General features: G+C 39.1%; 1 protein-coding gene across 2 annotated transcripts; it reads left to right on the top strand.

Annotated features, from left to right (window-relative positions):
* The first annotated feature begins 4,699 nt into the window (after nucleotides 1-4,699).
* On the top strand, nucleotides 4,700-11,251 carry th (tyrosine hydroxylase). Of its 2 annotated transcripts, none has more exons than XM_069163379.1 (13): nucleotides 4,700-4,904; nucleotides 5,400-5,603; nucleotides 6,368-6,542; nucleotides 6,639-6,727; nucleotides 6,852-6,919; nucleotides 7,028-7,078; nucleotides 7,807-7,952; nucleotides 8,036-8,171; nucleotides 8,892-8,961; nucleotides 9,047-9,103; nucleotides 9,454-9,549; nucleotides 9,643-9,776; nucleotides 10,428-10,544. In XM_069163379.1, the coding sequence occupies exons 1-13, from the start codon at nucleotides 4,821-4,823 to the stop codon at nucleotides 10,459-10,461; spliced, it is 1,344 nt and encodes a 447-aa protein (XP_069019480.1). In that variant the 5' UTR covers nucleotides 4,700-4,820; the 3' UTR covers nucleotides 10,462-10,544. The 2 variants fall into 2 exon arrangements, with proteins under 2 accessions (XP_069019480.1, XP_069019479.1); XM_069163378.1 differs by having other exon boundaries at nucleotides 4,701-4,904; nucleotides 10,417-11,251.
* Nucleotides 11,252-12,052: the final 801 nt, after the last annotated feature.

Genomic DNA, 12,052 nt, shown 5'->3' with positions numbered 1-12,052 from the left:
CTCCATCAGGCCGTGCAGAAGAACTAGCCCGTATTGACAAACAATGGCTTATGCTGCCGTCAAGTGAGGTTATGTTCACAAAGAGTTCACGTGAACACCCACCTCTTGTGGTATTCACAAACTTGGACCTCAGATTTTTCTGAAATGTATTTGTCAACATTTTCAGGAATGGCAGAAGGACATAAAAATATTTTTTTTTAATTTTGTGTGTGTGTGTGTGTGTGTGTGTGTGTGTGTGTGTGTGTGTGTGTGTGTGTGTGTGTGTGTGTGTGTGTGTGTGTGTGTGTGTAAATTAACAATACAATGTTCTTAACGGTGTAATCTTTTTTCTTGTCATTATACCTTTGCATTTCCTGCATTACATTACCCACCTGCTAGCTTGCTAAACTGTTAGCCTCTGTGGCCTCCAAGTGGCAACCAACAGGGACGTGACCCATTGCTTTGTGAACTGCTGTTATGAAGCCTCCAGTTCAGATTTTGGCCGTCACCATCTTGCTATGCTGGAGCCGGAAGTGGCCATGGTTGAACGAACTGGGGAGGAGCGCACGGTGAATCTGACTTGATCTGATTGGGAACCCAAGGACACTACACCCCGCTTACCAATAACGGAAACCTGACTGCACCACAGGCCTGTCAATAAAGCAGACTAACACCCAAAAATACCACTTTTTGAGACCTAATATTGAATTAATGATGGGAATATTTTCAGATGGAGGGACAGAAAACTAATAATAAGGAGTGACTTATAGCAAACGACACCAAATTGACTTGTGAGAAAAATTTGTTGACTTTGTATTTCATGAGAGAAGTTGAATGGGGGTCTAAGGAGTCTGAGCGTTTTTGGAGCGGACCCCTAGCGGCTCTAGGTGGTATTGTACTTTAAGGCACTTTCACATTGTCCTCATTTTTTAGACTAGGGAGCTACTTCCACCTTTATGTACAGTTTATGGTGGCTTTTAGATGCGTCCATGTTGCCATTGCCTAGCAGCAGTGTACTGATGACTTAATCACTTGAACACTAAGCATACCGCTCATGCGACTTCCACAAGCTCACAGGCTCCATATGAAGGCACCATTAGACCACCGAAAACCAGACTGATTTGAAGTTTGAAGCGGTCATGTCGGCCACCATGGCACCAGCGTGATGACGGCAGTTGACATGGACCATTGAGCATCAGTCCCTCAGCCGCTCGCCCACCCCAGAAACACTTTCTGCCACCGCTGTCATTACACATGTAGACAGATGCACTGGAGGAGCACTCTGTGTGATTACTCATTCCACTTGGCAGCTGTATTTTGACAAAAACAATCACAGTCATCACCAATCACAGAAGTTCTATTAAAAAAAAAACAACGGTGTGTGTGTGTGTGTGTGTGTGTGTGTGTGTGTGTGTGCGTGCGTGCGTGCGTGCGTGCGTGTGCGTGGGTGCGTGTGTGTGTGTGTGTGTGTGTGTGTGTGTGTGTGTGTGTGTGCGTGTGTGTGCGTGTGTGTGTGTGTGTTACATGTTACCCCAAAAGATCCAATCTAACTAATTCGCATGTAAAGACTCAATGTTCAAAAATTGCCTTTGCATTTGTCCTATGAAAGTCTAAATAGTATCAGTATGTTGTTAGGCCTCCTAATTTTTCCACATAAAATACTTTGCAAATGCATTTTTTTGTGTCTTTGTCTTTTGATCAGGTTAAATCTTAATCAGTCATGTTATTTTTCAAAAAAAGAAACCACAAAAATTATTTCTGATTTGCAAAACCTTTGATCTTAATCACAAGAGACAATCAATCACAGTTAACCAGACATCCTACAGATGGCCCATGCATAACTGTTGCAAAGTTCCATTTCTTCTTTTGTAATTTTTCCATTACAGTTTAAAAATAAAACATTAAAACGACCATCTTTAAAGAGTTGTATACTGGTCACTGTTAGTACACAGACGGAATAGCCATGACGCATTTTCATTCATACAGTATGCAGCAAACGAATACAGTCCAGTCACGCAAGTTCACGAGTGTTCGGGTAGCCACACGGGAAGCACTAGAAGCTGATATGCTCATTTTGAAGCTGTTTATCCAACATTATTGCAATTAATAGGACATTTATTTTGTGTTTTCTTTTCTCTTCATCAACAGGATGAGTCTAATGACCCCCCACAAAGGTGACCAGCATTGTTCAGCAGGGGGAGAAAGAAAAGAAATGTGGAGGATGATGAATAATAGCCCAGCTGGTCCTGTTAGCTGCAATTAGCCCGTCTGAAGTCCCACAATTATCCAGGGAAAAGCTGACACTCACAAAGCCACAATGCTGCAGCTGAATCAATACATAATTGTAATAATTATCACGCTGGTGTCATTTGTGGACACGTCCGACACTTCCTGGAAAGAACATGGAATTGGATAAACACAGAGGGATGAATGGCAGAGACGTTTTGCCTCTTTAAGTGCAACATTTCTAACAAAAGGTAGCCTCCATACCTGGTATGAGCAACTCAGTGGTCACGATAACTCAGCCCAACTAAAGCAGCCAGACTGGACTTTCTCTGCAGCTAAACAACTGTACGACACAATAATGGTCAAGTAGGAGAGGGTGCATGTCACAATCAGCTAAACCTTGAGATCAGAGCGTTTACGAAATTAATGGATTTACACAGTTTTCAAAGCTCTCTCTTGTCCCTTAAGTTAGAGGTGTGACATGCTTGAAGGAGGCCAATATGATTCTCTCTATGCCCACTATTATATTTTAATTCAATGCCAAATTAATACGCTATATTTTAGATTTTCCTTTTCCTTCTATTTCATGTTCAGAAACTTAAGACCAATTGAGCTGACTTAATCATGGAAAAGGAGCCTACATATGGCAATTACTGTATGTCACTGTTGCAAAATAAATCAGAATTGAAGGTCATTACATGCACGTTTTATCAACCTAAATTTATTTAGACTTCAGTGGAGAATAGGACCAATGTCATTACCGTTTAAGGGTTATAAATGCTACATTCTTTACATATGAACTTCCTTTGGTGTAGCTGGAAAAAGCTTTCTCTCTGGGTGATTTTAAATAACCAGTAGGCCAAGGTCTTGATAAACTGGGCTAACACAGGAAAGCAGACCTTTAGAGGGAGGAGTGGAAGGGATGTCAGTTTATCTTGATCCTGATTCAGCCTGTGGCTCTGCTGCCCTTCCCCAGACACACAAAATCTTGTTGTACTTGAATAAACCTACATTTTGTACAAGTCCCCAGCGGTTTGGAGTACAATTATTTTTTAAGTTTTTTTTATTTTTTGTTTTTTTTTTACTGACTTGTATAATATGTAATAATGATATGTAATGATGTATTTCACATGGCAAATATTTTGTGGCTATTTTGACAAATCTTTCTTTCTGATTTTAGTAACTTATAACTAGTAATTTCGTTACTATGGCAACAATAATCTATCTTTTGTATCTCTCATCTGATTGCCTCGACAAGTACTAAACTACTTGAAAGACATGGATTGAACAAAGCACAAAATTGATAATTGTTCCTGTCTCTGGATAAATGTCAAGCTTCTGTCTGTTGCTCAGTGTTTTACGTCCTGCTACTTTCAAAAAAGGTCAAGATAGGTAGAAAAAACACAACACATTACATTTTTAAAGACCAATTTGCATCGTTTCCATGCAGAAAATTGACTTAAACAAAGTGGAGAGGAGAGTTAGTTCCTCTCTTATTGTCTGTTTGCTTTATCTACCTTTCTTCAGACTAACTCTGGCACCCCGCTATAAATGAAAGAACTGTCATTTTCTGTGCCCAGGGCCATATCAGTGCCCTTTAGCATTTTCAGCCTGTGTGTTCAGGTTAAGGTAAGAGTCACACTGGGGCCCATCTGCTTTTTCTGCACCCTTGCAAGGTTGCTGCTGTGGCAGCATGTGGCCAGAGGTCTACAAATAATCCTTTTACCTCTTGTTGCCTGTGGGCACTGTGCATCACTCACAATCATGTTAACCACCAAAATCATCAGCCAAAAGCGATACAAATTCACTTGATGTGGTTGTTGCTGAGGTAAGAAACAGAGAGAGGGGCAGAAACAGGAGAGCAATGTGTTGTTCTCTTTAGCTGCCTTGTGCATGTGTTTTTTTCTCCACAATCAAATCTAATTTGTGAGGAACTGTGGAGATTGGATTGAGCTGATAAAGTGACTTAATTTTCCACAGTTGACTTTTCTTTCTGGCCTAACCTTTATATAAAACCCTGGGGTCAAAGCTTTGATAATTGTCTGAAGATGACTACAGTGTGTCCAACTGGTGGTTTGAACCATACAGCCTCATCTTTCTTATGTAAATGTTGACAAAAAATAAACATAACTGCAAAAACATGTATTAAATCATATAAAAAAAAATTCTGCAGGGTCACTTCATTTTCAATTAAAAACATATGTATTATAATCATAATAACTTGCAATACATCTGAAATTGTACAAATGTTGAAATGTAATATTCACAGTATTTTTTAAGAACACTGGGAATTTGCTAAAATTGGGGAAAGACTCTGTTTCAAACCCAAATCCTTTGTGTTACTTGGCATCAAGAGGTCATATATATACTGTATATAGGCGGCTCCAAGTTGGGATAAGTCTGATAGATTCTGCGCATTGACTGATGAGAGGGGGATTAGCGTGTTTGACGTCAGAAACTGCAAACAAATGATCCCATAAAAAGAGGAAACCTGTCTGGGGGAAAAAAGGAAAAACTCGGCACACCGCACAGCCTGGTCTCGAGAGCACCGCAACCCCACTGCCACTTGTGCCACACGCAGACAAAGGCAATAGAGAAGACTTTTGAGCAGAAAGATGCCCCTTTCAACCAGCTCCACGTCCTCCACAAAGAGCATTCGCAGAGCCGCATCTGAGCTGGAGAGGTCTGATTCAATCACGGTAAGAGAAATCTTCAAAGAAAATGTTTTAACACCCAGGGTTGTTTTAGATCACAAGCGTGAATCTGTAATTGAGTTTTTCAGTGATCTGTCAAAATTATGTTCAGGGCACCACTAAAACTGTTGGATAGCGCGAAAAAAAAAACTTGGCGAGGTGGTCATTACGCACTGACTGTGCCTGGCGCGCAACAGATCATATCCACATAGATTTAAAAAAAAAAAAAATAAAAAAAAAATACACAGGTCACAATTAACACCAAATATGTGCTAAACAGTGTGCTGTGGTAGCCACTTGATCTTAGTTTTGTCGTAGGTTTTCCCTTCATCGCTTTGCTGTTCTATTGCGCATTTGAAGATGTAAAACGCTTCCATCAAATATTCAACGAGAGATCCAAAAAGAAAGAAAAGTCCAGAAGTATCCTTTCTCTGGAGCCGTGTCCGTGTGCTCTGTTCGTGAGTTATCCCAAAAAGAACGTGATTTCTCTTTTTGGAACAGTCTCCAAGATTTGTTGGAAGACGCCAAAGCTTGATCGAGGACGCGCGGAAGGAGAGGGAAGCCGCCGCTGCAGCGGCAGAGGCTGCAGAGGCCAGTGAACAGATTGTGTTTGAGGAAGACGATGGAAAAGCCCTTCTCAACATCTTCTTCACTTTAAGGAGCTCCAAGACACCTGCACTGTCGCGGACACTCAAAGTTTTCGAGGTATTACAAAACATCAATGGAATTTCTAAAGATTTAATACATTTATAAAGGGTTTATAGCTTGTAATTACTGATTTATTAAATATTTTAGTAATGCTCTACAGATCAGTTTTAAGCCATTACTAAGATCAATTTGGTTAATGTATTGTCAAAAATCCCACTGGACCATGTTTATTTTGACAATTTCAAAATATTGCGATTATAAATGTTGGTAATGAAATTCCCACTTTATAATAAACCATCAATGTTAGTAAGTTAAAATGTCACTTGAAGGGTAATTAGTCAAAGAAATGTTTCACAGCCAGCAACCCCAAAATACGCTTCTATTATTGGATTATAACTCATCTGTAAAGGATTGATAAATTATTTATAAACCATTAATAAACTAATAGCCCATCAAAACCTTTGTAAAAGATAAACACATTTGAAAGCATATATATATATATATCATGTATGGTGCCTTTAAACAACGGATATTGTGAAGTAGGCAAGTGCACCTATTTTGGTGGACAATGATTATTGTTATGGTTAACAATTTTAAGCTATTGTATGACATTTTGCATCTTTTCCTTTGTCATTTGGTCAAAAACCATTTGACCTCCATGTTTATTTTATGCTCAAAGAAACTGTTCCACATTTTAAACTGTCTAGTGTGCATCCAGAATATTCCCCTAAACATCCGACGCTGTGCTTCCCTTAACATGCTTTGAATATCATCCTGTACCGCTGCCAGAGTTGCATTTCAGTGTGTTGACTGTATTTCAGACATTTGAATCTAGAATTCACCACTTGGAGACACGACCATGCCGGAAACTGAAGGACAACCTGAAAGGCCTGGAGTACTTTGTTCGCTGTGAGGTGCACCTCTCAGACGTCAGCACTCTGATCGGCTCCATCAAGAGGAACGCAGAGGATGTTAAAACCACCAAAGAAGTCAAATGTGACACCCTTTAACCTCTTATAAAATCAATTTATATTTTGCAGTAGTAAGCACAAAAACAGCACAGCTGAATTGTTTCCTGTTTCCTGTTTCTAGTTCACTGGTTCCCGAAGAGAATTGTGGATTTGGACAAATGTCATCATCTGGTCACGAAATTTGATCCAGATTTAGATCAAGACCATCCTGTAAGTAATGCCAGTAGCATACGAGATGAGAAATTATCCTCATTACTAGGCTGGTTATGTGGTTGAACCAATATGTCATGACACAGAAAATGTGATCAGTGATTGATATATTTGATTTGAGCAGGGCTACACAGACCCTGCCTACAGACAGAGAAGGAAGATGATTGGCGACATCGCCTTCAGATACAGACAGTAAGATACAGTCTTTTCACTAAGTAATGCACAGACAACCATAAAAAAATAGACATGAATCATAAATTTGATTATTCCTGATAAATGTGTACGTATGTTTGTCCTCAGCGGCCAGTCGATTCCCAGGGTGGAATACACAGAGGAGGAGATTGGCACATGGTAAGGGCTGCTGCATGTTCATTTCAAATGCTGTTAATATTTGGGAAGGCTGAAGACTCGCAGCAACAAGCATGAAATCAAAATTTAAACCAAATATAAATTGTCACTTCTTTTCAAACAAGCTGCTTTCTGTTTCCGTGTCAGAGCACTGTTGTGTTGGTTTCATCTGGTTTCTGACAGTTGCTTATGATTTGCCTTTTGATATTTTGGTAAATTAGTCACAGATGGGGGGCGTTATCAGAGCAATCTAGATGTGGCAGCTTGAGCTTGTCGAATCACAAAATATATCAGTGGATCAGTGGCCCAGAGACAAAGGATTTTATAAGAACAGTTTAAAAGTCAATGCATTTTCCACTGTATCAATAATTCTATTTGAACAGTGCGTGACAAAAGAAAAGTTTTATGTTTCAGCCACATAAAAAGGGAAAGTTTATTTGTAGGAATATGAATCAAAGTACTTTACATAAGACAAAAACTAAAAGAAAGAAAAAATAAATCATAAAAAACATATTAATATAATTTTAAAGATAAAGATAAAAAAATATATAAATTTAAATAATACTTAGTGGCAGTGCAATATATAAGTTATATTTTTTTTTCCAAATTAAATTGGACCTTATTCACACTTGTTCAAATGCATCTTACTTATTAATTTCCATCCCTTTTCTATGTCAAGAAAAATGTTTGCATGAACAAATACATTTTTATGATGTTACACCCCATATTAGGCGGGAAGTTTATCTCACCCTGCGGGACCTGTATACCACCCATGCCTGCAACGAATACCTCGAGGCCTTTCGTCTGCTAGAAAGGCATTGTGGGTACAGTCCAGACAACATTCCCCAGTTGGAAGACGTGTCATGCTTCCTCAAAGGTAAAGATGAGATGAGAAACGATGAAAGCACTGAAACCTAAAGATGTTTACCAGAGTTTGATTCTCTCTCTGCATCTCTTCAGAGCGCACTGGGTTTCAGCTGCGTCCCGTGGCAGGTCTGCTCTCAGCCAGAGATTTTCTGGCCAGCTTGGCGTTCCGGGTGTTCCAGTGCACCCAGTACATCCGACACTCCTCCTCCCCCATGCACTCCCCAGAACCGTGAGTATTCCTCCTCCGGCTTAGTTTCTTATATCTAATTCTGCCACATATTTCAGCCAGTGCCATGCAAATCCATGTGTGTGTCAATATCACAATAAAGCTGAGTAAACCTTTAATTTTGCTTTCCTCTCACTCTGTGCAGGTATGTCACTTTGATTAATTCAATTCAATAAAATTGTATTTATATAGCGCCAAATCACAACACAGGTTATTTCATAGCACTTAACACATAAAAGTCCTTGCAGCAGAACTTTACAATATTATACATAGAAACCCAACAGTTCAACAATTTCCACATAACATTAGAACATCAATACAATAAATATATGACACAAGCAAAAAGACTAAGCACACAGCATGAAACATCCACTGACAAACAACCAATGCAGGTCATGTAAGAAGTATTCTTTGGAATATTTAAGATTTAATAGTACATAAAGATGTATATTTTTAGTTTTTCTTTATTTAAATAAGCTGATTTGTCAGGGGAAAAAAAAGGAAAGTGCAGATTTGTGGGGTCAATTTAATGTTTTTTTTCACTGCGGCACAGAATTGGTTTTCACTCCGTAACCATTGTTTTGTAATGCGACTAGATTGAATTACCATTTTGTGATCACAAAATCTGTATTTCATTAAATTTATCTGTGTAGTTTTTTTCAATTTGGCTTCAACATGGTCACAGTTGATTTTTTTTTTTTTCTTTTCTCTTTCCCTCTTCAGTGACTGTGTCCATGAGCTGCTGGGCCATGTCCCCATGCTGGCTGACCGCACCTTTGCCCAGTTTTCACAGGTTGTCCTGCAGCCTTACAAATGATCATTTACCCGTGCATGAGCTATTATGTTTTGTCTAAAAATGTTTTGATTGTTTTTTGCAGAACCTTGGTCTGGCGTCACTGGGAGCCTCGGATGAAGATATTGAGAAACTGTCCACAGTAAGACTCTAGTCCTCCAACACCAACAACACATTAGGACTGTACACAAATGATTGAGGTGAAGGGATGGGAATAAACTCATCTTGGACTTTATAAAAAGAAAGACCCTCATCAAGATTATTTACATTGAGCCCTCTCCATGAACACTCCAACTAACTCAAGTTAGCCTCAATTTCAAGCATAATATGTTCATAATTTCAACATCCTAGATCACAAATTAATGCATTTATCCACTACATCCAATAGTTTTTGTATAGTCCCTCATCTGAAATGTGATATATAAATAATGAACTGATTGTCCACCCCAGTATCCCTTTTTAGAGTCACCCCCTTTCTGTTTTTCCCATCAGCTGTACTGGTTCACAGTCGAGTATGGCTTATGTAAACAGAATGGTGAAGTGAGGGCTTATGGGGCTGGACTGCTCTCCTCTTATGGAGAACTTGTGGTACGTTCCATCATAATCTTTTTCTCAATGCACCAATCGCAGCCAACTGAGCCATCAGCTAACCCTACATCTTTTTTTGTAATGTCCGTCCAGCACTCTTTGTCTGATGAACCAGAGACCAGAGAGTTTGAACCAGAGACTGCAGCATTGCAGCCTTATCAAGACCAGACGTACCAGCCTGTCTACTTTATTTCTGAGAGCTTTTCAGATGCAAAGGAGAAATTCAGGTACTTTCAGACAAACAAATACACAATAACTTAAAAAGACAGAGAGAAATAGGAAATAAAAACAAAAAAAGAGAAGGGTTATGTAAGGACAAGGTCAGAGAACAGCCAGCCAACCCCTGAGGCCACAAACCTTTGTAGGTCAGCCACAGCAGCCAGAAGACAGCTGTTACTAATGTAGTCTTTCTTACCAAGGCAAAATGCTGGAGTTTGATTTGGCAAACACATCAAATGTTGCCCTGCAAAACAAGTAGCTTTAGTGAGTGTTTTGACAGTATTCAATCTCGAGTAGAATACAGCACACGACATCCCTGCCGCACTGGATGAGAAAAATATGCATGGGGATGTTTGGAGAAGCGTAGTAAATATGAAACAGAGTACATCATGAATACTATTAGAGATGAATGTGTTTCTTATGCAGTGGAAATTCATGTCTCTGTAAAGCGCATATATGCATAAACAACAAGGTGTTTTTGGTCAGACAAAGGGAAGTTTCTTCGAGCCAAGTGAAATATTTGGGTTTACAACTTCCAGACAGGGCAGTTTCAATGCATACATTCAGGAGGAGCTCGAAGACAACCTGCACCTCTGAGCTCTTCAGGTCACAGTTTTGTGGTTTCTGACCTGTTTGAATTTTTCCCAGGACATATGTAGCTGGCATCAAGCGTCCCTTCTCGGTGAGGTTTGATCCGTACACCAGTAGCATCGAGGTCCTGGACAACCCACTGAAGATCCAAGGAGGCCTGGAAGGTGTGAAGGACGAGCTCAAGGTGTTGGCAGATGCCCTCAGTGTTCTGTCATGATGACGTCCTCGTCTGTGACCATACCGCTGTTGTTTGCTTCCTTCTCCGCTGAGCTCTGCGATGTCCGACATGTTACCACATCGATGTGTTCATCTTTCTGTGCTGTAAGTCCAGTATGACGCTGAGTTGTTTTCTTGTTGTGGCCCCCTGGTTGGCCAACAAAGTTGCGACCATTAAAACCTCATAACGCTGCAAAGTTTGGCAAAGTTTCCAAAGATGTTTAATGGCTCGCTGGGTGTGGATGTATTTGTAAAATGATGGGGTTTTACTGACTGGGCCATTCATGATTTTAAAGCAAAACTGTGTTGTTTGAGAAATGTGTCAACAATTGGAACCAAAATCCAAGGGAACTGTGATTAAGAATGTATTAAAAGATAACTCAATGATTTAAGTATTTTAAAAACAAAGAAATGTGTTACAGTGGAGATTAAGGTGTATATTTTAATTATTTATTTTATTTAGAAAATATTCTATAACTGCTCTATTAAAGGCTTTATTTTCCAGAAATGTGAATTCAATATATGAGTAATTATATTTGCTGGTTTATTGGGTTTAAGCTGTTTTTGTCTCGCAGTGTATTTTATGCTGTTTTTTGTCTTACAGTGTAGATCCATAGTAAAAAAGACATAATGAAACATAATAAACTGTTGATTACAAATATTAAAATAATAAAGAATTGCAAATTAACATTTTGCTGTCAAGTTTACATATTTTATTAAATTGTATTCCTTTAATTCAAGAAAAATATATAAATAATAATACTTTTCTGATCCTCTGGTGCCTGACAAGAGAAAAAGAAATCGCTAAATTATATGAATCGTTGTTTAACAATAACTGACTATTTAATAGTTTACATTTATCTGCCACAAGAGGGAGCAGTCCAGCCGGTTGTACCTGCCAGATAATAAAATCACAGCATATTTATTGAGTTTATCAATGGAATAAATTTTGTCAAAGCTCTTCTCCTGCCAGCAGCCGAAATGTGCTGTTTTGCAACGTTACTCAATGTTGAAAAAAATACGCTTCTGAAATTTGAATGACAAAACAAATGTGCAGAGACATAGATGGAAACAATATTAAGTGTCATACATACATTAAAATCAGATATATTTTAGCTTTGAAAAATTTGTGTTGCATGATCACCACCCAAATGAATGGTACTGACACCTAAATTAATGGTGCAAGTTCATATTCCCCGAATGGATATACTTTACTGAGTGGTATTTAGGAAACCTGAGGAAATATACTGCCTATGAGTATTAACACAACGGAAAAATATTAAATTGTATAAGAAATCAAACTTTCGGGAGCTTGTCCGGACATAACTTCTGCTGGTCAGGTAAGTGGCTGTGAATCAGACCTCGGATCAGCAGTCCAGCACAGAGCAGCTGTTTCAAAAACCGCCAGACAAACAAGCGGAGGTTCACCAACCGGACCAGTAGGTGTCAGTCTCAGTCTGAAGACGTGTCCAGATTT

This window comes from Embiotoca jacksoni, unplaced genomic scaffold, assembly GCF_022577435.1.
Source record: "Embiotoca jacksoni isolate LCO1_2020_lvr unplaced genomic scaffold, fEmbJac1.0.p SCAF_3, whole genome shotgun sequence".
Taxonomy (NCBI): Eukaryota; Metazoa; Chordata; class Actinopteri; family Embiotocidae; genus Embiotoca; species Embiotoca jacksoni.
The sequence above is the reverse complement of the archived record's forward strand: the minus strand, read 5'-3'. Positions and strand labels throughout refer to the sequence as shown.

Excerpts from the sequence above, each read along its gene's own strand:
- th (XM_069163378.1), top strand. The coding sequence starts at position 4,821 with ATGCCCCTTTCAACCAGCTCCACGTCCTCCACAAAGAGCATTCGCAGA. Across the intron at positions 5,604-6,367 it reads GGACACTCAAAGTTTTCGAG|ACATTTGAATCTAGAATTCA; the intron begins GTATTACAAAAC and ends ACTGTATTTCAG. Across the intron at positions 9,104-9,453 it reads ATATTGAGAAACTGTCCACA|CTGTACTGGTTCACAGTCGA; the intron begins GTAAGACTCTAG and ends TTTTCCCATCAG.